The sequence below is a fragment of the Schistocerca serialis genome, chromosome 10 (genome assembly GCF_023864345.2).
Source record: "Schistocerca serialis cubense isolate TAMUIC-IGC-003099 chromosome 10, iqSchSeri2.2, whole genome shotgun sequence".
NCBI classification, from domain to species: Eukaryota; Metazoa; Arthropoda; class Insecta; order Orthoptera; family Acrididae; genus Schistocerca; species Schistocerca serialis.
The window spans coordinates 186,551,086-186,576,170 of record NC_064647.1 but is presented as its reverse complement, the minus strand read 5'-3'; the positions used below and the strand labels follow the sequence as shown (position 1 = coordinate 186,576,170).

The following is a 25,085-nucleotide window of genomic DNA, read 5'->3' as shown; positions in this document are numbered from 1 at the left end:
AAGTCTGCCCTTTTGCTCAGAAACGGACAGCAGTGGATATGGATTAGGTGCACACTTATTCCAAGTAGTCAGTTTGGAGGGGCATGAGGAAAGCATTTGCAAGCAGGACATTGAGTAAATGTGAACGTAACTATACCATTTCAGAAAAAGAAGCTCTAACAATAATTTGGGCATTTAAAAAATTTTATAACTTTTGTGGGGACATAAAGTAATAGTATATACTGACCATCAGGCATTGACATTTCTTAGTAAATGTAAGGTAGTAAATACCAGATTGACACGATGGGTGTTGTATTTACAGCAGTTTGACATTGAAATAAAGTATATAAAAGGTGAACAGAACGTAGTATCAGATGCTTTGTCCAGGCTACCTATAGGAATGAGACCAGAAGAAGGAGTGTTAGAAGAAGAGGGTTACAAGAGAATTTACTACATAAAAGGGATGAAAAATCAGAAAGAAATCAACAGTATATGTAAGAATTTAAGAAGGGAACAGAATAAGGATCCATTTTTAGTATTAGTGAAAACTGAGCTTAGAAAGAGGGGTAATGATAAGATGCAAAAATATTATTGTGTATTTGATGGACTATTGTTCAGAAGGAGAGAGGAAATGTCAGATGTGTGGAGAGTATGCTGGCCGGAGGAACATGTAGTAGCATTAGTTGATCGCATACATTTAAGTTATGGGCATTGTGGAACAAAGAAATGTTTGGAGAAATTGACAAAATCAGTATATTTTAACAATATGGCAAGGAGGATCCATGCAAGATTGAAGACGTGTGACCTCTGCCAGAAGGTGAAGGTAACAAATCAGAAGAGTAGGGGTCCAATGCAATCCATTTTACCCAAAGATACCTTAGAAATTGTGGCTTTGGATTTCTATGGTCCATTACCTAAGACTATAGGAGGTTTTTGTTACATTTTAGTAGCAGTAGACGTATTTTCAAAATTTGTAAAATTATATCCTCTGAGAAAAGCTACAGGAAAAGCAGTGTGTGACAAAATGATTAAGGACTATTTTGTAAAGATAGGCCAACCAAATGTTATACTGTCAGATAATGGGTCTCAATTCATTTCAAAGAAATGGAAAACGAGTATGCAAGAGCAAGGAGTAGAATTAAGATATATAGCAGCGTACCATGCAGCAAGCAATCTGGCCGAACACTATATGAAAGAGATAGATAGACTCTGTAGGGCATTCTGCCATGACAAACATAGTAGTTGGGAAAAGTACGTACCTGACATTGAAAATGTTTTAAATAACCTGGGGCATGAAAGTACAGGATTTACCCCAAATGAAATAAAGATGGGAATAAAAGAGGCTAACATAGTTGAAGAGAATATTAACTTCCCTTCAAGAAAGGAGATGACTTTAGAAGAAAATAAAGGGCTAGTTAAAGAACGCGTGGTAAAACGAATGTTACGGAGGAAGAAAAGACATAATGGGAAAGGAAAGTTAACTAACGTAGAAGTAGGAGACCTAATGTTGGTCAAATCCCACGAGAAATCCAAAGAAATTACTTCAGAAATTTCAAAGTTTTTTCAGGTATACAAGGGCCCTTTGAGGTGGCTGACATACCTCATACCAATGCATACTGTCTAATCTTTCCTAAGTCAAAGAAAAAACTATGGTGTATGGAACATAGAGGACTCAAAGCTGTATAGAAAGAAAATACAAGAGTAAAAAGTTCAAAAATAAAGAAAGAGACTCTAAAAGTAGAGGAAACCACTATTGTATATAATTGTAGTAGGTATTACTAAAATTTTGTAAAGACTATAATAATAGGGCACGTTTTGATACTGTGGTGGTATGGCAGAAACTAAAAAATATATGTGTAATGTAAGACTGTATTTAATGAAGGAATTAACATGTTACTGTGTGATTTAAATTAGAATAGGCAAACTGAACTGAAAATTATCATGTTGTTTATTAGTTCTTAATCACCATTATAATCATAGTATTATTATGTGTGTCATGTAACATGTCTGTCTTTCCAAGAGGAATTCAAAATAATTTAGCACATTTAAGTAATGGTTTCAAACAATAGTAAACATGACAGGAGGCAGGATGGTATTTCATCCTGACCTTGTATAAACAACCCGGGATGAAATAGAGGGGCGTACATAATGCCACAACTAAGCATAGCCAAGGCGCAGCAGTTGAATAAGTGAACGCTCATGCCATCTGTTGGATAGCTGCGCAAACAAAAGCACAGGTGCTTCCGCCTGGCGGCAGTCAAATGAAATAGCGCTATGAGTAAGACAGTATATGAATAGTGCTGCGCTCGGACGACAAAATAAAGAAGCATTAAACTAGGATAATATTATTACGTATAGTAAAAATATTAATTTAAAATTAGTTTAATATATATATATATATTAAACTAATATAAAATGACTGTAATTGAATATGGTAATGTTATGGTATGTCCATTTGTAAACAGAGAACATGGCATAGTGTAAATTAATGTTTAAATGTGAGAGAAATCCCCGAGAACGCGGACAATGCAGGTTGGCGCGTGAATTTGGCAGTAGAGAGAGATGTTTCTGGAACTGTTCAGATGCAGAACCGAGATCACGCGGCGCAAAAGTGACGGTTTTAGTACGGTACGGTAACGTTGCTTATAGACAGTTAAAAGTGAGCTTACAACAAACACGAACTGGATTTATGGTGTGTCAGCAAGTCAAATGGACAGAGACGGCTTGTGAGCAATATAGTTGCTGTTCCCGCTCAAAAAGCACATGGCATGCCTTGTGGAAGTCTGTGTAATTTACGACGGACTGCAGCGACCAGCAGCAAGGTATGAAATGACCAGTGTCTGCAGCTAATGTTGCAATGTGATCTTACTACCATATGAGATCCACTGATGAGCTCACGCCAGCACAAGCAACGAACTAGTAGTTATCGTATGACAGTGTTTTCACAAATGGTGCATTTTATACCGCCACCATAACAAGTACATTTATCCGTAGTGAACCAGTTTATGTATTTATCAAGTCAAGTTCTCTACAGTGTAATGTCTGAGTGAAATAATAAGTTTGTGATTCAAAGTGCATTCCATGAGTGTCATCAATTATTTACAGAAAATAGTTCATTATTATCCCAAATCCATCACTGTGTGTGTGTGTGTGTAGCAATACCAGTAAAAAGGCTATATTATGTATCAGTGTATTAATGCAACAAGAGGATATAATTGGAGTTAATGCCGAAAATTTCCAACAAACGCCGGATTTTACAACTGACAGAAGACACCAGGTATTGTGCCACATTAATGTGGTGGCTTTTCAGTATATTATCAACGTAAAAACCCATTCAGTTTCATTAGAACAAAATGATTCTAAAGTAATGTTTTTTAACATCTCTAGTGACCATCAGTTCTATAGTGTTCACTGATTATTCAATTAAAGAATTTATTGCCACCACAGTACTCATTGTACCTTCAGTACAATGCAAATTCAGTAACATTAAAATCATTACTGACAATTGGTGTAGATCAATCTAACTTACAGCAAGTTCAAGTGTTTATCATATGTGTGTGTATATAGTGTTACGTCAATGTTGTTCGCCTGCTAGGCGTGATTAACGTATACCAGTTAGTGCATTCTGTTCAGTCACTTCAAAGAGGTTACTTTTGTTAATGAAAATCAGAATTCATTTAACATTCGATTTCTTGTACGCCATCGCCAATATTTATTCAGTAATTCCGTGTAGTAGTCTGAACTACATAGCAAAGCTATTCAGGCTTATTACACGCGATAGCCGCTTTCCAGACGTCCGATGCCACGTGGTCTAAAACTATTACAGCACATTCGGATAGTGGCATTGCAACATCTGCACCTGGAAATGTCTTACAATTTAAAACATGGGTCCTAAATCTCTGTCTTAGCATTATATAATCTAGCTGAAACCTTCCAGTGTTTCCAGGCCTCTTCCACGTATTCAACCTTCTTTCATGATTCTTAAAGTGTTAGCTATGATTAAGTTATGTTCTGTGCAAAATTCTACCAGGCAGCTTCCTCTTTTATTCCTTAGCCCCATTCCATATTCACCTACTACGTTTCCTCCTCTTCCTTTTCCTACTATCGAATTCTATTTCCCCTCCATGGCTATTAAATTTTCGTCTCTCTTCATCATCTGAATAATTTCTTTTATCTCATCATACAATTCTTCAATCTCTTCGTCATCTGTGGAGCTAGTTGGCATATAAACTTTTACTACTGTGGTAGGCGTGGGCTTCGTGTCTATCTTGGCAACAATAATGCGTTCACTATGTTGTTCATAATAGCTGACCCGCACACTTATTTTTTATTCATTATTAAACCTACTCTTACCCCTATTTGGTTTTGTATTTATAACTCTGTATTCACCTGACCAGAAGTCTTGTTCCTCCTGCCACCAAACTTCACTAATTCCCACTATATCTAACTTTAACCTACCCATTTCCCTTTTTAAATTTTCTAACCTACCTGCCCAATTAAGGGATCTGACATTCCATGCTCTGATCCGTAGAATGCAAGTTTTCTTTCTCCTGATAACGACGTCCTCCTGAGTACAAGTGTGGTATCTACAAATCTATGAGAACCTTTACTGCAAAACAGAAATTTTTAAGTTGATAGAATTTAATGTCGTTTTCTCTGAGGTTTCACAAAATTGTCATTTTTTAAGTACAGCATTAAATTGTTGCAGTCACTAGTTCATAATTTCATGCATGTCCCTTGCCCTAGTGCTGTGAGTCAAATGCTACAAGACTGTTCAAGCAAGGTTGATAATGTATCTAGCGCTTTGGCGTATCGGCAAATCTCGAGCCTAAAACGCAAGCAGTGTTCATTAAGCCCCACCCAATGGGACTGTTCAATATAAATTTGTAAGAAAGCTTAACAGTGTGAAAGCTTCAGATGTAAATGTAAGACAACTTCTGTCCTAATATATTAAACAATGTAAAAATGTTGACCTCATCAGCAGTTGCTTAATCTGTGAAAAGATCACCCCATATTTTTCGAATGATGAGTCTGGGAAGAAACCTCGTCTTATAATCAGGTAAATATGGTAATTTACAAAAACACCTGCTGTGTTCTCTAATCAAAGTGGATACAAAAATCACCTTTTAATTATTTTTTATTATTTTGTGTGAATTTCTTTCTGTCAGCGATATTGCTTTTAAATTTCCTTACTCTGTTTGACTGTAGTAAAATACAGATTCCTATTTTAATTCTATTTTGTCCCTTTTTCTTTTACTTATTTTCCTCCTATGCACTTTTAATGAGCAACTTCGATCCATTACCTTGTAACATTTCTCGCAGTATCGGAATGCAGGTCTGTTGTTCACGTTGCTGCACTGCAGACACGTCCAGTAATCTCTTCTCGGGATTTCTGGATCAAAGACGTCAGAGCTGCCTGATGAAGCACAGCTAGAATTTCCTGCGTTGTCCCATGTCTTGGGTGGTGGAAGCCCAACAACTTGAAGCTCCTGTTAACACAAACATAACACATATAGCACTACAGAAAGATTTCCACTGAGATCACTTGTATTCTTCAAAATTTAGCAGCAAACAGAAGGAAAGTAATGACAGTGATGGAAATTTTGCATTTTAGTAAAAACAAATGCCTCAGAACTACGTGTGGGGCAGATTCCGATAGGATGTACTTTGGTGGATGTAGCAGGCTGTCAGCCAATGATAAAACAGAAGTGAAGATTGAGGAGATCATAAACTATTAGCCACATTCTATTCATGAAACTGAACAGGATAATGCACCCAAAGTGCTGACCAGTCTGTCAACCTCTGAACATTGTGCTGCTATATGGAACTCTCAAATTCCAGAGAAGAAATAAATATTCAGTGAAAGAAACTGGCACCTTATTGCTCATGGAATGAAGGCCAGGAGTGCAAAATTAAGCTAGTAGGAGTATTGTGCAAAAATTATTTTAAACAGCTTATTAGATGAGCAATGTGCCTTAAACCTTTCAGGTAAAAAAAAAGTGTAACAACATTAACCACGCATGAGCACAGGTGTGAGATTGTCAGCAACAATTCAAAAAATGGTAGCAGATACTTGTATTGAAAAAACTCCCAGACTTATAGAAGAGCTAAATATGCAAGAATACTGGTCCAATACACATTCCACAGAGTGACATGTGTAACTTGAGATGAGACACCCATGAAAGTGATCTGCACAATATGCAATAGCCTGGCAGTTTGACAGAAGACATCAAATTCTGCAATAAAAACTACAGTGTTGACTTTCATAATGGTTGGAAAGGAAACTATTTAGGGACCATCCCAGCATTCATACTAAGCTGCTAAGGGAAATCAATCTGCATATCCGGACAGGAATTCTGATCTCTCTCCTCCTGAGTACAAGCCCTGCAACTTTATTCCCAGACCATCACTCGTGCTGGATGTAGGAAGAAGCACGTGAGGGGCATTCAGAGAGGCGAGACGACAAAACTATATCCAAACAATAATTTCAGTCATTTATCAAGCACATAACCCCACCACACAAAGCTACACTATCTCAGCCTCATTTTTAGATGCTGCCTTGCCAAAGCTGTCCAAAGCATATGTATGCTTCAGGACTCCGTGAACATATATTACTGAAATATACATCAGAGATGAAGAGGCAAATGAGAAAAATGACAAATCATTACAAATATTGAATCAGATTTTACACGGCATATATGGTTCTATTAGTTTATCATTTTTTGTACGTTTCTTGAGATGAAGAGCTCAAGTGTATCTATGTGAGAACTAATTAATTTTCTCTCTCATTTTCTGAAGAGAGAAAACTACTGTTTAACATTTTCAACAACTGTCTGGACAACAAAAGATGACAGACATAAGTAGATCACACCACAAAAATGCAGTATTTTCTTCAAATTTATATTTATATAATATATAATTGTATTGATTCTTAGCTGGTGAATCACTTTAAATACAATGGTGAAATGGCAACAGCACATCAGGGTATGCAGTCCCGAAACATGGAAAGTAATTTAAATTTGTCCTATCTCGGACTGCTTTCCAGCAGAACAGAAAGGATTGAGGGCACCAGAGGGTTATGAGGAAGAGGGAAGAGATCAGTGTTGAACTTCCTGCCAACAATGAAGTCATTAAAGATGGAGCACAATCCCAGATTAGGGAACAATGGAGAAGGAAAGCGGTTGCGTCCTTTCGAAGGAGCCATCCTGGCACTTGCCTTAAACAGTTTAGAGAAATAGCAGAAAACCTAAATCAGGATGGCTGGTTGCAGATTTGAAGTGTCGTGCTCCCAAATGTGAGTCCAGTGTGCTAACCACTGTGCTAACCCACTCAGTGGGCATTATGGTGATTCTGACCAATGAGTAGAGGAAATGGGAACTGCAAAGACAAAGTTGTTAGATAAAATCCTACAGACTGGGATTTGAGTGTCTGCATTCATCTGAGAGTTGGTGGAGTTCTAACACTTCAGAAGTAGGAGCACACGGAATTTAATAAAAAGAAAGGAATCAATGATGCGGACAAACTGGGTTGTATGTCAGCATCTAAATACATAGCTGGAATCATGGTGGATGTTTCAGGGGAATCTTACAATCTGTGTTGGGAATCTCTGTTCCTCCATTTACAGGATACACTACAGGATTATCTAACAAATATAGCTGTAGAGGTAAGATGGCAAGAATGTCATTCCGAGGCAAATCAGTTAAGACAATAACTGAAAGCTGCCCTCAAGAGTGTATATCTCTTCCGGGAGCCCTACAGCCCCAGCACGTGACAGCCTATGCCAGTGAATTAACACTGTGATGTAGTAAAATTAAACTTCCAACTGCACTGCAGGAATCAAACTACGTCCTTTTACTACAGTGCAAAATTCTTATATACAGAGACAAAACTCTTACACTGAGTCTGAGTATTCAGTTACATCAAATGCTACCATGCATTGAGGAAATGAGCAGCAAAGGAGCTATGTTAATACACAGCATGTGAATAAATACAAGACAACACCACTTCCACACTGCACCAGTAGTAATTAAGTACGTCATAACAGAACAGTTTACATGCACCAGTTGTGGGTCCTGCTACAGCAGACAGAAGCACAGTGGCCTTCAGTGTGCCTCTAAGAGATGGTCACATTAGGACTAGAGCCTTTACGGTCAGCTGTGAGACAACAATTGACCAGCTAAAACAACATACATAGAATTTTATGCCAATGCTGATCCGCATTTGACAAAACATAAACATGAAATATAATCTCAAATAAGTGGCAGGTGTGACGGGAGATCTCAGAAAATTAGAGCAGAATTAGAGTGTTCGGGAAAGATTAAAACAGAGAGTGAAGGAACAAGTCACTTTCTCACAGCTCGTAGCTTTATTTCACATAATTTGTGTCGGATCGGGAGGAGGCACAGACAGTGCCCCAAATTTGGCACACCAGATGGTACGTGAGATTGTATCATATTTGAGTGCAAAGAGTATGCAGGAAAAGCTTGTCAGGGGAAGCAGATATAGAGAATGGAAAATTTTTGACTTAATACGAGACAATAACCAGAGCACTTTAAACAATCTAGTGGAACAAACTGCAAAAAGAGCTGTGAAAGATTTTATCTGATATGTAGGCTTAGATGGCATGTAAACGTGAAGTCAGAAAAAAAAAAAAAAAAATCACAACTTTGCTACATTCGCCTGTCAATGATCTTGGTGGATAATACCAGTGATGGTGAGGGAGACAGCTCTAACTGTCTGAACGCAGAACAGGGGTTCTCTACTGTGATATTGCTCCTTCACACCTCCTACCTGCAAGTGCAACATTTTATGTAACACATTATATAATTTTCGTGCACTCCCTAATGTCGTAGAGTGCTAATCAGCCGATACTGACATTATATACACTTTATGTTATGCTATTTTTACTTTAACAAGAATAATCAGTTTCTGAAAATTAATTTAATTAGATAGATAAAAAATCTACTCACCAAGTTGCAGCAGAAGAAAACACTCATAAAAAGTTAATGAAATGTGCAAGCTTTCAGAGCCCATGGCTCCTCGTCCTGGCAGAAGGATTGAAGGGAAGGGACGAGGGACAATGGAAAATGCCTGGCAAGATTTAGAAAATTGGAAGAATTATGGAAAAGTCACCCAGAGCCCTGGATCAGGGAAAACTTACCAGATGAAATGAGATGGAAAAACTATTTTTTCCATCCTATGCATTAAGTCTCCCCTGACCGGGGGAGACTTTTCCACAATTCTCCCATTTTCTTAAACCTTTCCAGTTCTTTTTGTTCATACTTCTCTCTTCCCCTTTAACCCTTCTGCCAGAAGAAGGCGTCACTGGCTCCAAAAGCTTGCATATTTCATTAACTTTTTATGTGTGTTTCCTCCTACTGCAGCTTTGTGAGCAGATTTCTTACCTATCCAATTATAAGCTATTTATACTTTGGCATTTAGTTAATAATGACATAAAATATTTAGGGTGGTGGTAGACTAGAAGACGAGACAAAACACAGCTGTTGAGAGCAGCAGAGAGCTGGCAAATCCAACTTTAGCGGTGCTGAGAGGGCAGAGGGAAGCAGTGTGTGGATACTGTATTAACTATTGCAGTACCGATGACTCCTAGATAATCCAGCACTGTACATTTGTGTAGCATCAGCACAGCCCCATTTCTGTTGATTGTCAGGCTATACTGTAACACTCAGGCAACAGTTATGTAAAGAATAAAGTTTAACAGTAATTTGGCTAGATGCTTGCTTTTTCAGCATTTAGCAATCACACTTTTCACACGTGTAGAGTATCACAGAATGTGACAACACTGATGGTCACGATGCACTCGGGGGATTCGATCAACAGTACACCTCGCCTGCACTGAAACACTGATTGCAGGAGCTGCAGAGTTGTTGGGACTCATCGAGCATTTTGGAAAGCTCCGGCGAATCGAAAGGCCTAACAGGCATAATTGGCACACAATTGTGAGGCCACAGCAAGCAAATGACTGACTGAACAAAACTATACTGAGTAATAAGGCGAACTGACCTAAAAATACTTTTTGCAGTTCCGTCATAACGTTGGCATTTCTCAATCAAAAATAAGTAACAGGAAGCAGTTTAAAAAAAAAAGGGGGGGCCCACAGGAATTGCACCTTGCCTAATAAGAGAGTAAGGCCATAGATTAAAAGACTTAAAACACAGGAAGGGACCAGAGAAAGTGATACTTATTTTTACTTAGCAATAAATGATAAAAAAGTACAGAAAGTACACAGTATTGTCACACACAACTGTCAAGGAACTGTGTTGGCAAGGAAGGGTATTCTTAGACTCTCTACAACAGATCAGAAAATGTAATCAATTTCTCAAGCAACTCATTAAAGCTATGCCTCAGTCCTGCATTCTAACAGTAGAGTCAAATGGAAACAAACACCATGTACGTCCTTCCTCAACATACACTACTACTTCTTCAAAAGAGAAGTTTGATAAGTAAATTTCACGCCTCAACGAGGGAATTCATTCCCAGCTAAAATCCTTCAAAATAGTAACACTGTTTCAACAAGCAGGTGTAAACAACATACAGTCAAACATTTTGGTGACAAACATGCATGAATCGAAAAAATGTATCTGACCACAGTGACGCACTCTCGTTTACACACATAACTCACCTAGTAAGCCAAATATAAATTTACTGAGACCAATGAAAAAGGTTTCAATAGCTTTCCATAAACTGAGAAACCAAAGCAAGGATTGTGGGGCTATTTCTAACCACCCCACAAAACAAGCACTGCAAATTACATGCAAGTTTTAATTGAAATTATTTCATTAACATTATTCCAATCATCTTAAGCGTGCGTGTGTGTGTGTGTGTGTGTGTGTGTGTGTGTGTGTGTGTGTGTGTGTGTGTGTGTGTGTTTTCTGAGGGAAAGGAGAGTCTGACAGAGTGATTAGAGGGGAAGAATATGGTGGAAGAGAGAAGGTTGACACAGAGACAAATTTATGAGAGGAAATAACAACAATAACTTTTGTTCCACCACTTCAGCAACTGTAACTACATCATTAATCCAGTTGCAGCATTCTCAAACAAAAGTAAATGTGTTCACAAGTGTAAAATTGACAACAATTACGGAAGAGATGGATAATAATTAATTTACTAAAATGAAACTTCCTGGCAGATTGAAACTGTGTGCCCGACCGAGACTCGAACTCGGGACCTTCGCCTTCCGCGGGCAAGTGCTCTACCAACTGAGCTACCGAAGCACGACTTTACAGAAGCTCTCCTGCGCAGGAGAGCTTCTGTAAAGTTTGGAAGGTAGGAGACGAGATACTGGCAGAAGTAAAGCTGTGAGTACTGGGCGTGAGTCGTGCTTCGGTAGCTCAGTTGGTAGAGCACTTGCCCGCGGAAGGCAAAGGTCCCGAGTTCGAGTCTCGGTCGGGCACACAGTTTTAATCTGCCAGGAAGTTTCATATCAGCGCACACTCCGCTGCAGAGTGAAAATCTCATTCTGGAATTTACTAAAATATTTGCATATATATTTGATAACATTACTCCCATTTTAAGCACCTGCACGATGCTAGGTTGCAATACAGCTTTAAGATCTCTTCTGGTGTTCAATAATATCTGCAAGAAATGAAACAGTCTTGCAAATAATTTTTTTTTTTTAAAAAAAAAAAGGGGTTGTAGGGGTACTGCAACTTAACATACTGCAGACAGATAAAATGAGAACCATCTGAGTAATAGTAAATGGTGAGCAAGAAAGGAAAAATGTGCAAGGGTGGAGTCACAACAAAGGAGGGGCAGAAGGAGAAAGCAGGGAGGGCAGGGAGGGATGCATCACCACACTGGCACAAGAGTACACAGTGGACAGGGGACACACACAAAGAGGTCACCCTCACAGTTCTGCGCCCCGCGTCACTCAAATTTCCCTGATCTTATGGGAAGTGGTATTTCGATGCAGGATAGCAGTCAGTCAAAGTTGTGTCCGGCAGTTCTTAAATTCTTAATATCACAAAACTTACGTTCACACTGGCATCACTCGCAGTACTGCTATCGCCAAAAGGATTCGGCCCTTCATTAGGTGACCGTATTTCAAATTCGACACGACCTACTGCATTTCTCTCTGACCACTCACTGCTAGACGTTTCGCTGCTGCGGCAACATAAATCTGTAGGATGAAGGAGTGTTAATGACATTATTTCTGTCTACAGGCAATATTAGACAATTTACGAATATGTGGCAGCCTGAAGATTCGGCGGAGCCGGAAGGATCGGCAGCAGACACTGCGACACTGTTAAAGAAAAGAAAAGAAAAACGGGGTACAAAGATGAATGCGACACTCTACACCTTGCATTCGATAAACACAAACTAGTGATATTTCATAACATAATTGATACAATGAATGAAAACGTTAATAACACTTATTTTGTGTTACACTTTCACACAATATCTGAAACTATTAGCACGACCCAAATCTCACTTTGGCTATGAAAATTGTATACATAAAGTTTTGCTTCAGAAAGAAATGTTTTATTTTATGTTCCTAGTTGATTAATGCTATAAATGGATTGAACATGTATTCTGTCAAAACAATAAATGAACTGAGCACATATTCTGTCAAAACAGTCTTTTTCGTCAGCGTCCGAAAGGTATAGAAAGGAAAGCATTGCTGTTATTACAAAAGCAAAAACAGGTAACGGAAAGTTCTTGTCAAATCCTTTTTTGAGCTAGAGTACACACACACACACACACACACACACACACACACACACACACACACACACACACACACACACACACGCAAGCACGCACGCACGCACGCACGCACAGTGTCACTGCGATTATTATCCAAGTTGTTACTCTTAATCCTTAGTGACTCACCAAACAAAAGTGCTGGCAGGTCGATACACACACAAACAAACACAAATATACACACAAAATTCAAGCTTTCGCAACAAATGGTTGCTTCATCAGAAAAGAGGGAAGGAGAGGGAAAGACGAAAGGATGTGGGTTTTAAGGGAGAGGGTAAGGAGTCATTCCAATCCCGGGAGCGGAAAGACTTATCTTAGGGGGGAAAAAGGACAGGTATACACTCGCGCACACACACACATATCCATCCACACATACACAGACACAAGCAGACATTTGTAAAGGCAAAGAGTTTGGGCAGAGATGTCAGTCGAGGCGAAAGTACAGAGGCAAAGATGTTGTTGAAAGACAGATGAGGTATGAGCGGCGGCAAATTGAAATTAGAAATTAGTGGAGATTGAGGCCTGGCGGATAACGAGAAGAGAGGATATTCTGAAGGGCAAGTTCCCAGCTCCGGAGTTCTGACAGGTTGGTGTTGGTGGGAAGTATCCAGATAACCTGGACGGTGTAACACTGTGCCAAGATGTGCTGGCCGTGCACCAAGGCATGTTTAGCCACAGGGTGATCCTCATTACCAACAAACACTGTCTGCCTGTGTCCATTCATGCGAATGGACAGTTTGTTGCTGGTCATTCCCACATAGAAAGCTTCACAGTGTAGGCAGGTCAGTTGGTAAATCACGTGGGTGCTTTCACACGTGGCTCTGCCTTTGATCGTGTACACCTTCCGGGTTACAGGACTGGAGTAGGTGGTGGTGGGAGGGTGCATGGGACAGGTTTTACACTGGGGGCGGTTACAAGGGTAGGAGCCAGAGGGTAGGGAAGGTGGTTTGGGGATTTCATAGGGATGAACTAAGAGGTTACGAAGGTTAGGTGGACGGCGGAAAGACACTCTTGGTGGAGTGGGGAGGATTTCATGAAGGATGGATCTCATTTCAGGGCAGGATTTGAGGAAGTCGTATCCCTGCTGGAGAGCCACATTCAGAGTCTGGGCCAGTCCGGGAAAGTATCCTGTCACAAATGGGGCACTTTTGGGATTCTTCTGTGGGAGGTTGTGGGTTTGAGGAGATGAGGAAGTGGCTCTGGTTATTTGCTTCTGTACCAGGTCAGGAGAGTAGTTGCGGGATGCGAAAGCTGTTTTCAGGTTGTTGGTGTAATGGTTCAGGGATGCTGGACTGGAGCAGATTCGTTTGCCACGAAGACCTAGGCTGTAGGCAAGGGACCGTTTGATATGGAATGGCTGGCAGCTGTCATAATGGAGGTACTGTTGCTTGTTGGTGGGTTTGATGTGGACGGACATGTGAAGCTGGCCATTGGACACACTGAGGTCAACATCGAGGAAAGTGGCATGGGATTTGGAGTAGGACAAGGTGAATCTGATGGAATCAAAGGAGTTGAGGTTGGAGAGGAAATTCTGGAGTTCTTCTTCACTGTGAGTCCAGATCATGAAAATGTCATCAATAAATCTGTACCAAACTTTGGGTTGGCAGGCCTGGGTAACCAAGAAGGCTTCCTCTAAGTGACTCATGAATAGGTTGGCGTATGAGGGGGCCATCCAGGTACCCATGGCTGTTCCCTTTAATTGTTGGTACGTCTGGCCTTCGAAAGTGAAGAAGTTGTGGGTCAAGATGAAGCTGGCTAACGTAATGAGGAAAGAGGTTTTAGGTAGGGTGGCAGGTGATCGGCGTGAAAGGAAGTGCTCCATTGCAGCGAGGCCCTGGACGTGCAGAATATTAGTGTATAAGAAAGTGGCATCAATGGTTACAAGGATGGTTTCCGGGGATAACAGACTGGATAAGGATTCCAGACATTCGAGAAAGTGGTTGGTGTCTTTGATGAAGGATGGGAGACTGCATGTAATGGGTTGAAGGTGTTGATCTACGTAGGCAGAGATACGTTCTGTGGGGGCTTGGTAACCAGCTTCAATGGGACGGCCGGGATGATTGGGTTTGTGAATTTTAGGAAGTAGGTAGAAGGTAGGGGTGTGGGGTGTTGGTGGGGTCAGGAGGTTGATGGAGTCAGGTGAAAGGTTTTGTAGGGGGTCTAAGGTTCTGAGGATTCCTTGAAGCTCCGCCTGGACATCAGGAATGGGATTACCTTGGCAAACTTTGTAAGTAGTGTTGTCTGAAAGCTGACGCAGTCCCTCAGCCACATACTCCCGATGATCAAGTACCACGGTCATGGAACCCTTGTCCGCCGGAAGAATGACGATGAATCGATCAGCCTTCAGATCACGGATAGCCTGGGCTTCACCAGTGGTGATGTTAGGAGTAGGATTAAGGTTTTTTAAGAAGGATTGAGAGGCAAGGCTGGAAGTAAGAAATTCCTGGAAAGTTTGGAGAGGGTGATTTTGAGGAAGAGGAAGAGGAGGTGGGTCCCGCTGTGACGGAGGATGGAACTGTTCCAGGCAGGGTTCAATTTGGATAGTGTCTTGGGGAGCTGGATCATTAGGAGTAGGATCAGGATCATTTTTCTTCGTGGCAAAGTGATATTTCCAGCAGAGAGTACAGGTGTAGGCCAGACATACCAACAATTAAAGGGAACAGCCATGGGTACCAGGAAGGCCCCCTCGCATGCCAACCTATTCAGGGGTCGCTTAGAGGAAGCCTTCTTGGTTACCCAGGCCTGCCAACCCAACGTTTGGTACAGATTTATTGATGACATTTTCATGATCTGGACTCACAGTGAAGAAGAACTCCAGAATTTCCTCTCCAACCTCAACTTCTTTGGTTCCATCAGATTCACCTTGTCCTACTCCAAATCCCATGCCACTTTCCTTGACGTTGACCTACACCTGTCCAATGGCCAGCTTCACATGTCCGTCCACATCAAACCCACCAACAAGCAACAGTACCTCCATTATGACAGCTGCCAGCCATTCCACATCAAACGGTCCCTTGCCTACAGCCTAGGTCTTCGTGGCAAACGAATCTGCTCCAGTCCGGAATTCCTGAACCATTACACCAACCACCTGAAAACAGGTTTCGCATCCCGCAACTACCCTCCCGAGTGGTACAGAAGCAAATAACCAGAGTCACTTCCTCATCTCCTCAAACCCACAACCTCCCACAGAAGAACCCCAAAAGTGCCCCACTTGTGACAGGATACTTTCCGGGACTGGATCAGACTCTGAATGTGGCTCTCCAGCAGGGATACGACTTCCTCAAATCCTGCCCTGAAATGAGATCCATCCTTCATGAAATCCTCCCCACTCCACCAAGAGTGTCTTTCCACCGTCCACCTAACCTTCGTAACCTCTTAGTTCATCCCTATGAAATCCCCAAACCACCTTCCCTACCCTCTGGCTCCTACCCTTGTAACCGCCCCCAGTGTAAAACCTGTCCCATGCACCCTCCCACCACCACCTACTCCAGTCCTGTAACCCGGAAGGTGTACACGATCAAAGGCAGAGCCACTTGTGAAAGTACCTACGTGATTTACCAACTGACCTGCCTACACTGTGAAGCTTTCTATGTGAGAATGACCAGCAACAAACTGTCCATTTGCATGAATGGACACAGGCAGACAGTGTTTGTTGGTAATGAGGATCACCCTGTGGCTAAACATGCCTTGGTGCACGGCCAGCACATCTTGGCACAGTGTTACACCGTCCGGGTTATCTGGATACTTCCCACTAACACCAACCTGTCAGAACTCCGGAGATGGGAACTTGCCCTTCAGTATATCCTCTCCTCGTTATCCGCCAGGCCTCAATCTCCGCTAATTTCTAATTTCAATTTGCCGCCACTCATACCTCACCTGTCTTTCAACAACATCTTTGCCACTGTACTTTCGCCTCGACTGACATCTCTGCCCAAACTCTTTGCCTTTACAAATATCTGCTTGTGTCTGTGTATGTGCGGATGGGTGTGTGTGTGTGTGCGTGTGCGTGTGTGCGTGTGTGTGTGTGCACGCGCGCGCGTGTGCGCGCACGCTTATACCTGTCCTTTTTCCCCCTAAGGTAAGTCTTTCCGCTCCCGGGATTGGAGTGACTCCTTACCCTCTCCCTTAAAATCCACATCCTTTCGTCTTTCCCTCTCCTTCCCTCTTCCCTGATGAAGCAACCGTTTGTTGCGAAAGCTTGAATTTTGTGTGTATGTTTGTGTGTCTATCGACCTGCCAGCACTTTCGTTTGGTAAGTCACATCATCTTTGTTTTTAGATATATTTTTTATATATATATATATATATATATATAAAAATTCAGATGGGAAGTATCTTCTTTTTTTAAATATAATCTACACCAGTTGAAAATGGTAAAATTTATACTTGCATTGCTTCAAGATCTAATAAAATCAGTAATTTTTTTATATAGAAGGCTGTGGATATCTGTGTTACAAAAGTTAAATTACATGTCAAAAACAGTATCGTATCATTTCATATTACAAACACGTGTTTTATGTTGAAGGGCTAACATTTTTCCGAAGAAAAGTGACGAGCAGATTGGTAAATCTGCTCAAAAAGTAAAGTATGACTCCAAAACAAAATGTTTTTAAGAAACGTGGGTTTCATAGTAATAGATTTTTGAATAAAAGGAAACATTGTGTTCAACATGTGGCGTGTGAAGTTACAAACAATGAAATACAGGCAAACTCGTCAGTATTTAGAGAAACACCTAATAGTGCTTCGAAGATTAAAATAAAACGTTGTGACACACAGTTTTCTCAAAATGAAAGTGATGTACATGGTAGGTTAGGTTATATTCTGATAGATTTACACATCCTAACAAGGGTGTTAGGTGAATGTATATGTTGTAAAATATGTGGAGGGCCAGTTATAAATACAAAATCAAATAGGGGTAATGCAGGAGTAGGTACAATAGTGAATAAAAAAGCAGCAACGTGGGTAAGCTACTACAAACAGCATAGTGAACGCATTATTGTGGCTCAGATAGATACGAACCCCATGCCTACCACAGTAGTACAAGTTTATATGCCAACTAGCTCTACAGATGATGATGAAATTGTATAAATGTATGATGAGATAAATTATTCAGATAGTGAAGGGAGACGAAAATGTAATAGTCACGGGTGACTGGAATTCGACAGTAGGAAAAGGAAGAGAAGGAAACATAGTAGGTGAATATGGAATGGGGGTAAGGAATGAAAGAGGAAGCCGCCTGGTAGAATTTTGCACAGAACATAACTTAATCATACCTAACACTTGGTTCAAGAATCATAAACGAAGATTGTATACATGGAAGAAGCCTGGAGATACTGACAGGTTTCAGATAGATTATATAATGGTAAGACAGAGATTTAGGAACCAGGTTTTAAATTGTAAAACATTTCCAGGGGCAGATGTGGACTCTGACCACAATCTATTGGTTATGAACTGTAGATTAAAACTAAAGAAACTTCAAAAAGGTGGGAATTTAAGCAGATGGGACCGGGATAAACTGACAGAACCAAAGGTTGTACAGAGTTTCAGGGAGAGCATTAGGGAATGATTGACAAGAATGGGGGAAAGAAATACAGTAGAAGAAGAATGGGTAGCTCTGAGGGATGAAATAGTGAAGGCAGTAGAGGATCAAGTAGGTAAAAAGACGAGGGCTAATAGAAGTTCTTGGGTAACAGAAGAGACACTGAATTTAATTGATGAAAGGAGGAAATATAAAAATGCAGTAAATGAAGCAGGCAAAAAGGAATACAAACGTCTCAGAAATGAGATCAACAGGCAGTGCAAGATGGTTAAGCAGGGCTAGAGGACAAATGTAGAGATGTAGAGGTGTATATCTCTAGGGTTAAGATGGATACTGCCTACAGGAAAATTAAAGAGACCTTTGGAGAAAAGAGAACCACTTGCATGAATATCAAGAGCTCAGATGGAAACCCAGTACTAAGCAAAGAAGAGAAAGCCGAAAGGTGGAAGGAGTATATAGAGGGTCTATACAAGGACAATGTACTTGAGGACAATATTATGGAAATGGAAGAGGATGTAAATGAAGATGAAATGGGAGATATGATACTGCACGAAGAGTCTGACAGATCACTGAAAGACCTAAGTCGAAACAAGGTCCTGGGAGTAGACAACATTCCATTAGAACTACCATTAGAACTACTGACAGCCTTGGGAGAGCCAGCCATGACAAAACTCTACCACCTGGTGAGCAAGATGTATGAGACAGGTGAAATACCCTCAGACTTCAAGAAGAATATAATAATTCCAATCCCAAAGAAAGCAGGTGTTGACAGATGTGAAAATTACCGAACTATCATTTTAATAAGTCACAGCTGCAAAATACCAACACAAATTCTTTACAGACAAATGGAAAAACTGCTAGAAGCCGACCTCGGGGAAGATCAGTTTGGATTCTGTAGAAATGTTGGAACACGTGAGGCAATACTGACCCTAAGACTTATCTTAGAAGATAGATTAAGGAAAGTCAAACCTACGTTTCTAGCATTTGTATAATGAGAGAAAGCTTTTGACAATGTTGACTGGAATACTCTCTTTCAAATTTTAAAGGTGGCAGGGGCAAATACAGGGAGCGAAAGGATATTTACAATTTGTACAGAAAGCAGATGGCAGTTATACGAGTCGAGGGACATGAAAAGGAAGCAGTGGTTGGGAGACAGGGTTGTAGCCTCTCCCCAATGTTATTCAATCTGTATACAGAGCAAGCAGTGGAGGAAACAAAAGAGTAATTCGGAGTAGGTATTAAAATCCATGGAGAAGAAATAAAAACTTTGAGGTTCGCCGATGACATTGTAATTCTGTCAGAGTCAGCAAAGGACCTGGAAGAGAAGCTGAACAGAATGGACAGTGTCTTGAAAGCACGATATAAGATGAACATCAACAAAAGCAAAATGAGGATAATGGAGTGCAGTCGAATTAAATCGGGTGATGCTGTGGGAATTAGATTATGAAATGAGACTCTTAAAGGAGTAAATGAGTTTTGCTATTTGGGGAGCAAAATAACTGAGGAGATATAAAATGTAGACCAGCAATGGCAAGGAAAGCGTTTCTAAGAGAAATTTGTTAACATCGAGTATAGATTGAAGTGTCAGGAAGTCATTTCTGAAAGTATTTGTATGGAGTGTAGCCATGTACAGAAGTGAAATGTGGAAGATAAATAGTTTAGACAAAATGAGAACAGAAGCTTTCGAAATGTGGTGCTACAAAAGGATGCTGAAGATTAGATGGGTAGATCACATAACTAATGAGGAGGTATTGAATAGAATTGGGGAGAAGAGAAATTTGTGGCACAACTTGACAAGAAGAATGTATCGGTTGGTAGGACATGTTCTGAGGCAACAAGGGATCACCAATTTAGTATTGGAGGGCAGCAGGGAGGGTAAAAATCGTAGAGGGAGACCAAGAGATGAATACACTAAGCAGATTCAGAAGGATGTAGGTTGCAGTAGGTACTGGAAGATGATGAAGCTTGCGCAGGATAGAGTAGCATGGAGAGCTGCATCAAACCAGTCTCAGGACTGAAGACCACAACAACAACAGCAGCAGCAAATCCTGAATTACTGAAGAAGTGTCTGCATGGTCAGACTCAAAATCCCAATGAGTCATTCAATAATCTTATATGGACTCGCTTACCAAAAAATGTTTTTGTTGGAATGAAGACACTAAAGTGGGGAGGAGGTGGGGGGGTCAGTGATGCTGTTATTGCTTTTAATGGTGGCAACATTGGTAGGGTGAAAGTGCTACAGCATATGGAAATTAAACCTGGTGCAAACTGCATCAGAGAACTTGAACAGATGGACAAGGATTGATTGATAAAGCAGAGTATGCAGCACAGTTGGAAACTAAGGAGTCCAGAAGGAAGAAAAAAAGAAGAACTTGGAAAAAGATCAAGAGGATGATATACAGTATGGTACAAGGTGCTTCTGAGTGACTAAATATAAAAAAAATTAAGGATATATTAAGTGAGTTACAGTCTCTTGAAACTTTAGAAGCCTTTCCTAAAAATTTACATTTTCTGTTGCATTTTTCCCTAAATCTTAGAAACACTTCGAGTAGAGTATTCAAATTTTCAGCGAGTAATAACACACATATCCTGAGTCGACTGAACTAAAACAAGAACATAATGTTATGTACAATTAAAATTATTTAGGATAATGTACAAAAATTTACACAGAATTTTAACTGTGTAATTAAAAAATTGTATTTCTGAAAGCAGTTGCTGAAATGCAATTATTGTAGTTCAGTAGACTCATAACATACAGTTTAATGTCCTGTAAAAGTTTCATGTCAGTGGCTACTATGGTTCCCGAAATACAGGGAAGCCAAGTCGCTAAATTTAATATTGTTGGGATAGGGTGTTCCTACTCCCCTTAAATCAAAAAATGTGTTTAACTGCTTCTGAGAACTGGAATTTAATTTGGCCACCTTTTGTCTCTATAGACCTGTGACATGGTGCCCTGGCAAATTCAACTGTATAATCAGTAAACTGACAATACACACAGACAAGGTACTGCTTCTCTAAAACTTAAACATTACAACTCTGTTTGAAACTCTCACATACACTAGAACTATTTTTCTCCTTTTGTACACCGTAGGGACAAACTTATTATACAAATGTGGCACTTTTCCACTTGTACTGTATTTATTTAGACTACTTCTGCATTTTACAACAAGTAACAGCTTTTTAAGCCATTATTGAGTGTTTAGCTAGAACAAGGTGCAGAACATATAAATACAATAGTATATTTATACAGTGTGCTTCTTATTCGTAAACCAAATGAAAAAGATGCACATCATGTGAAAATGCTGCCATTTTCAAACTGTAATCTCAAAAAATTGTTGACGTTAGCATTTACGGGTAATGTCTAATTTAAGAATATCCATTATAGTTGGTGAACTGCAACTGTAATTTAAATTGGTGATTTATCAAATTAAATTTCATAACCAACTTAGATCACACCTGCTTCCACGCAACATGTGGAATGTACCACATATAATCATATGTCACTGAAGACTTGCCAACTGCGAAATATCAGTCTATTTTAATTATTTAAGGTTAGAAATCAGTTTTTCTCTCCTTGGTCAAACAAAACCACTCCCAACTATTCATCCTCAAATTGCAGGTCTCAAATTACCACACGTTTTCCCATATACATAACATAGTTTTATATCAGTTCATAAGCTTAAATTAGATACAAAAAACTGATAACCAACATAACAATGCGAAAGCATTTCATCTATGATATACACAAAGGTTAAAACAGAACAAATTAAATTCACATACAAGAAAACACAAAATAAATTTTGCAGCCACTCACCACTAATTGAAACCTATCAGAACTGATAAAATCATGAACAGGACACTCAGTTGCTGCCTGCAGGGATAGTGTTGTAATTGGAAATGACACACATAAATGTTAGTTTCATGGAATATTTATGAAGTGAGAATCCACTTTAAGAAAAAGTAGGAAAAGACAGATTGCTACTTACTGTAAAGAAGACACATTAAGTTGGCCCAAGCTGCTGGAGTTGGTGTTCATGTGTTCTTGAGGCATGCCTCCTTGTGTGTGTGAAGGGTGTGTGTTTCTCTTTTACTGATGAAGGCTGTGATCAAAAGCTTTGGGTAAGTGTCTTAATTGATCCTGTCTGCAACTTAATGTGTCTTTTTTATGGTAAGCAGCAATCTATCTTTTCCTACATTGTTTATATTCCTATCTGGAATTTCGATTGTTTGATTTTGAGAATCCGCTTTATATTTATCACAGATAAAAATAAAACTCATGCTAAAGATAGAATAATTTTGCTGGATACACAATTATACATTTTACAAAGGTGGACATAAGCAGGCAATTCCACTACATGTTTATGATAAGAAGCTCGAAGTTGTTTTAAATATTTCTCCATAATATTAAGAATGACAATAATCACACATGCACCAGCTGAGATGGCAGGTAGTGCTATTTAGAAATGGAATGGAAAAAACAGTCAGTTCAAACAAGAGACCTCACCAGAGGAACCTCGCACACTGCTCTGCCCTTTCCATTTTCTTCATACCTACAAGACTTGAAGCTCAGTGCCTGTACATCAGTTACCTACAGCAGTACAAGAAAATTCTTATAAAAACTTGGAAAAGTTGTATTCAAAAATAAAAGATTTCCGAGAGCTGCTAAGTACAAAACATTACGGTCTTGTCAACACAGCTGTCGACAGCTGAATGTGTAGCATATAAGTCTCATACTTGTAAAGCTAATGGTTCGAGTCAAATTAGTGGCAGTTTTCATTTTCTACTTAAAGTCATATTTATGAACAAAAGGAAATGCTAATTAACAAATACTGAAACACAATTTTTTAATATATATATATCTCTAAAAACAAAGATTCTATAACTTACCGAACGAAAGTGTTGGTACGTTGATAAAAACAATAACAAACACAAACACGCACACAAATTTCAAGCTTTCGCAACCCACGGTTGCTTCATCAAGAAAGAGGGAAGGAGAGGGAAAGACGAAAGGATGTGGGTTTTAAGGGAGAGGGTAAGGAGTCATTCCAATCCCGGGAGCGGAAAGACTTACCTTGGGGGGAAAAAGGGACAGGTATACACTCGTGCACACACACACATATCCATCCGCACATAACAGACACAAGCAGACATGTAAAGGCAAAGAGTTTGGGTAGAGATGTCAGTCGAGGCGGAAATACAGAGGCAAAGATGCTATTGAATGACAGATGAGGTATGAGCGGCGGCAACTTGAAATTAGCGGAGGTTGAGGCCTGGTGGGTAACGGGAAAAGAGGATATATTGAAGGGCAAGTTCCCATCTCCGGAGTTCTGATAGGTTGGTGTCAGTGGGAAGTATTCAGATAACCCGAACGGTGTAAGACTGTGCCAAGATGTGCTGGCCGTGCACCAAGACACTCTTGGTGGAGTGGGGAGGATTTCGTGAAGGATGGATCTCATTTCACGGCAGGATTTGAGGAAGTCGTATCCCTGCTGCAGAGCCACATTCAGAGTCTGATCCAGTCCCGGAAAGTATCCTGTCAGAAGTGGAGCACTTTTGGGATTCTTCTGTGGGAGGTTCTGGGTTTGGGGGGATACTTCCAGCCTTGCCTCTCAATCCTTCTTGAAAAACCTTAATCCTATTCCCAACATCACCACAGCTGAAGCCCAGGCTATCGGTGATCTGAAGGCTGACCAATCCATCGTCATTCTTCCGACGGATAAGGGTTCCACGACCGTGGTACTTGATCGTTGGGAGTATGTCGCTGAGGGACTGCGTCAACTTTCAGGCAAGACTACATACAAAGTTTGCCAAGGTAATCCCATTCCTTATGTCCAGGTGGAGCTGCAAGGAATCCTCAGAACCTTAGGCCCCCTACAAAACCTTTCACCTGACTCCATCAACCTCCTGACCCCACCAACACCCCGTACCCCTACCTTCTACCTACTTCCTAAAATTCACAAACCCAATCATCCCGGCCGCCCCATTGTAGCTGGTTACCAAGGTCCCGCAGAACGTATCTCTGCCTACGTAGATCAACACCTTCAACCCGTTACATGCAGTCTCCCATCCTTCATCAAAGACACCATCCACTTTCTCGAACACCTGGAATCCTTACCCAATCTGTTACCCCCGGAAACCATCCTTGTAACCATTGATGCCACTTCCTTATACACAATTATCCCGTATACACAATTATCCCGCATGTCCAGGGCCTCGCTGCGATGGAGCACTTCCTTTCACGCCGATCACCTGCCACCCTACCTAAAACCTCTTTCCTCATTACCTCAGCCAGATTCATCCTAACTCACAACTTCTTCACTTTCGAAGGCCAAACATACCAACAATTAAAGGGAACAGCCATGGGTACCACGATGGCCCCCCTCGTACGTCAACTTATTTATGGGTCCCTTAGAGGAAGCCTTCTTGGTTACCCAGGCCTGCCAACCCAAAGTTTGGTACAGATGTATTGACGACATCTTCATGATCTGGACTCACAGTGAAGAAGAACTCCAGAATTTCCTCTCCAACCTCAACTCCTTTGGCTCCATCAGATTCCCCTGGTCCTACTCCAAATCCTATGCCACTTTCCTCGACGTTGGCCTCCCATATGTCAAATGGCCAGCTTCACACATCTGTCCACATCAAACCCCCCAACAAGCAACAGTACCTCCATTATGACAGCTGCCACCCATTTCATATCAAACAGTCCCTTCCCTACAGCCTAGGTCTTCGTGGCAAACGAATCAGCTCCAGTCCTGAATCCCTGAACCATTACACCAACAACCTGAAAACAGCTTTCGCATCCTGCAACTACCCTCCTGACCTGGTACAGAAGCAAATAACCA

The 25,085-nt window shown here is 40.5% G+C and overlaps 1 protein-coding gene and 1 non-coding gene across 2 annotated transcripts in view; one reads left to right on the top strand and one right to left on the bottom strand.

The window, feature by feature from the left end:
- The window catches only part of LOC126424798 (uncharacterized), a 106,153-nt gene that overhangs the window by 17,413 nt on the left and 63,655 nt on the right, over positions 1-25,085 (bottom strand). The window contains exons 5-6 of the mRNA XM_050087585.1: positions 11,973-12,118; positions 5,283-5,468 (exon numbers count right to left, since the gene is read on the bottom strand). Of these exons, the coding sequence (XP_049943542.1) occupies positions 5,283-5,468; positions 11,973-12,118 (332 nt within the window). The remainder of the gene's footprint in view (positions 1-5,282; positions 5,469-11,972; positions 12,119-25,085) is intronic.
- Trnap-cgg (transfer RNA proline (anticodon CGG)) lies at positions 11,319-11,393 on the top strand. The gene has a single exon. It is a non-coding gene; the product is annotated as a tRNA-Pro (tRNA).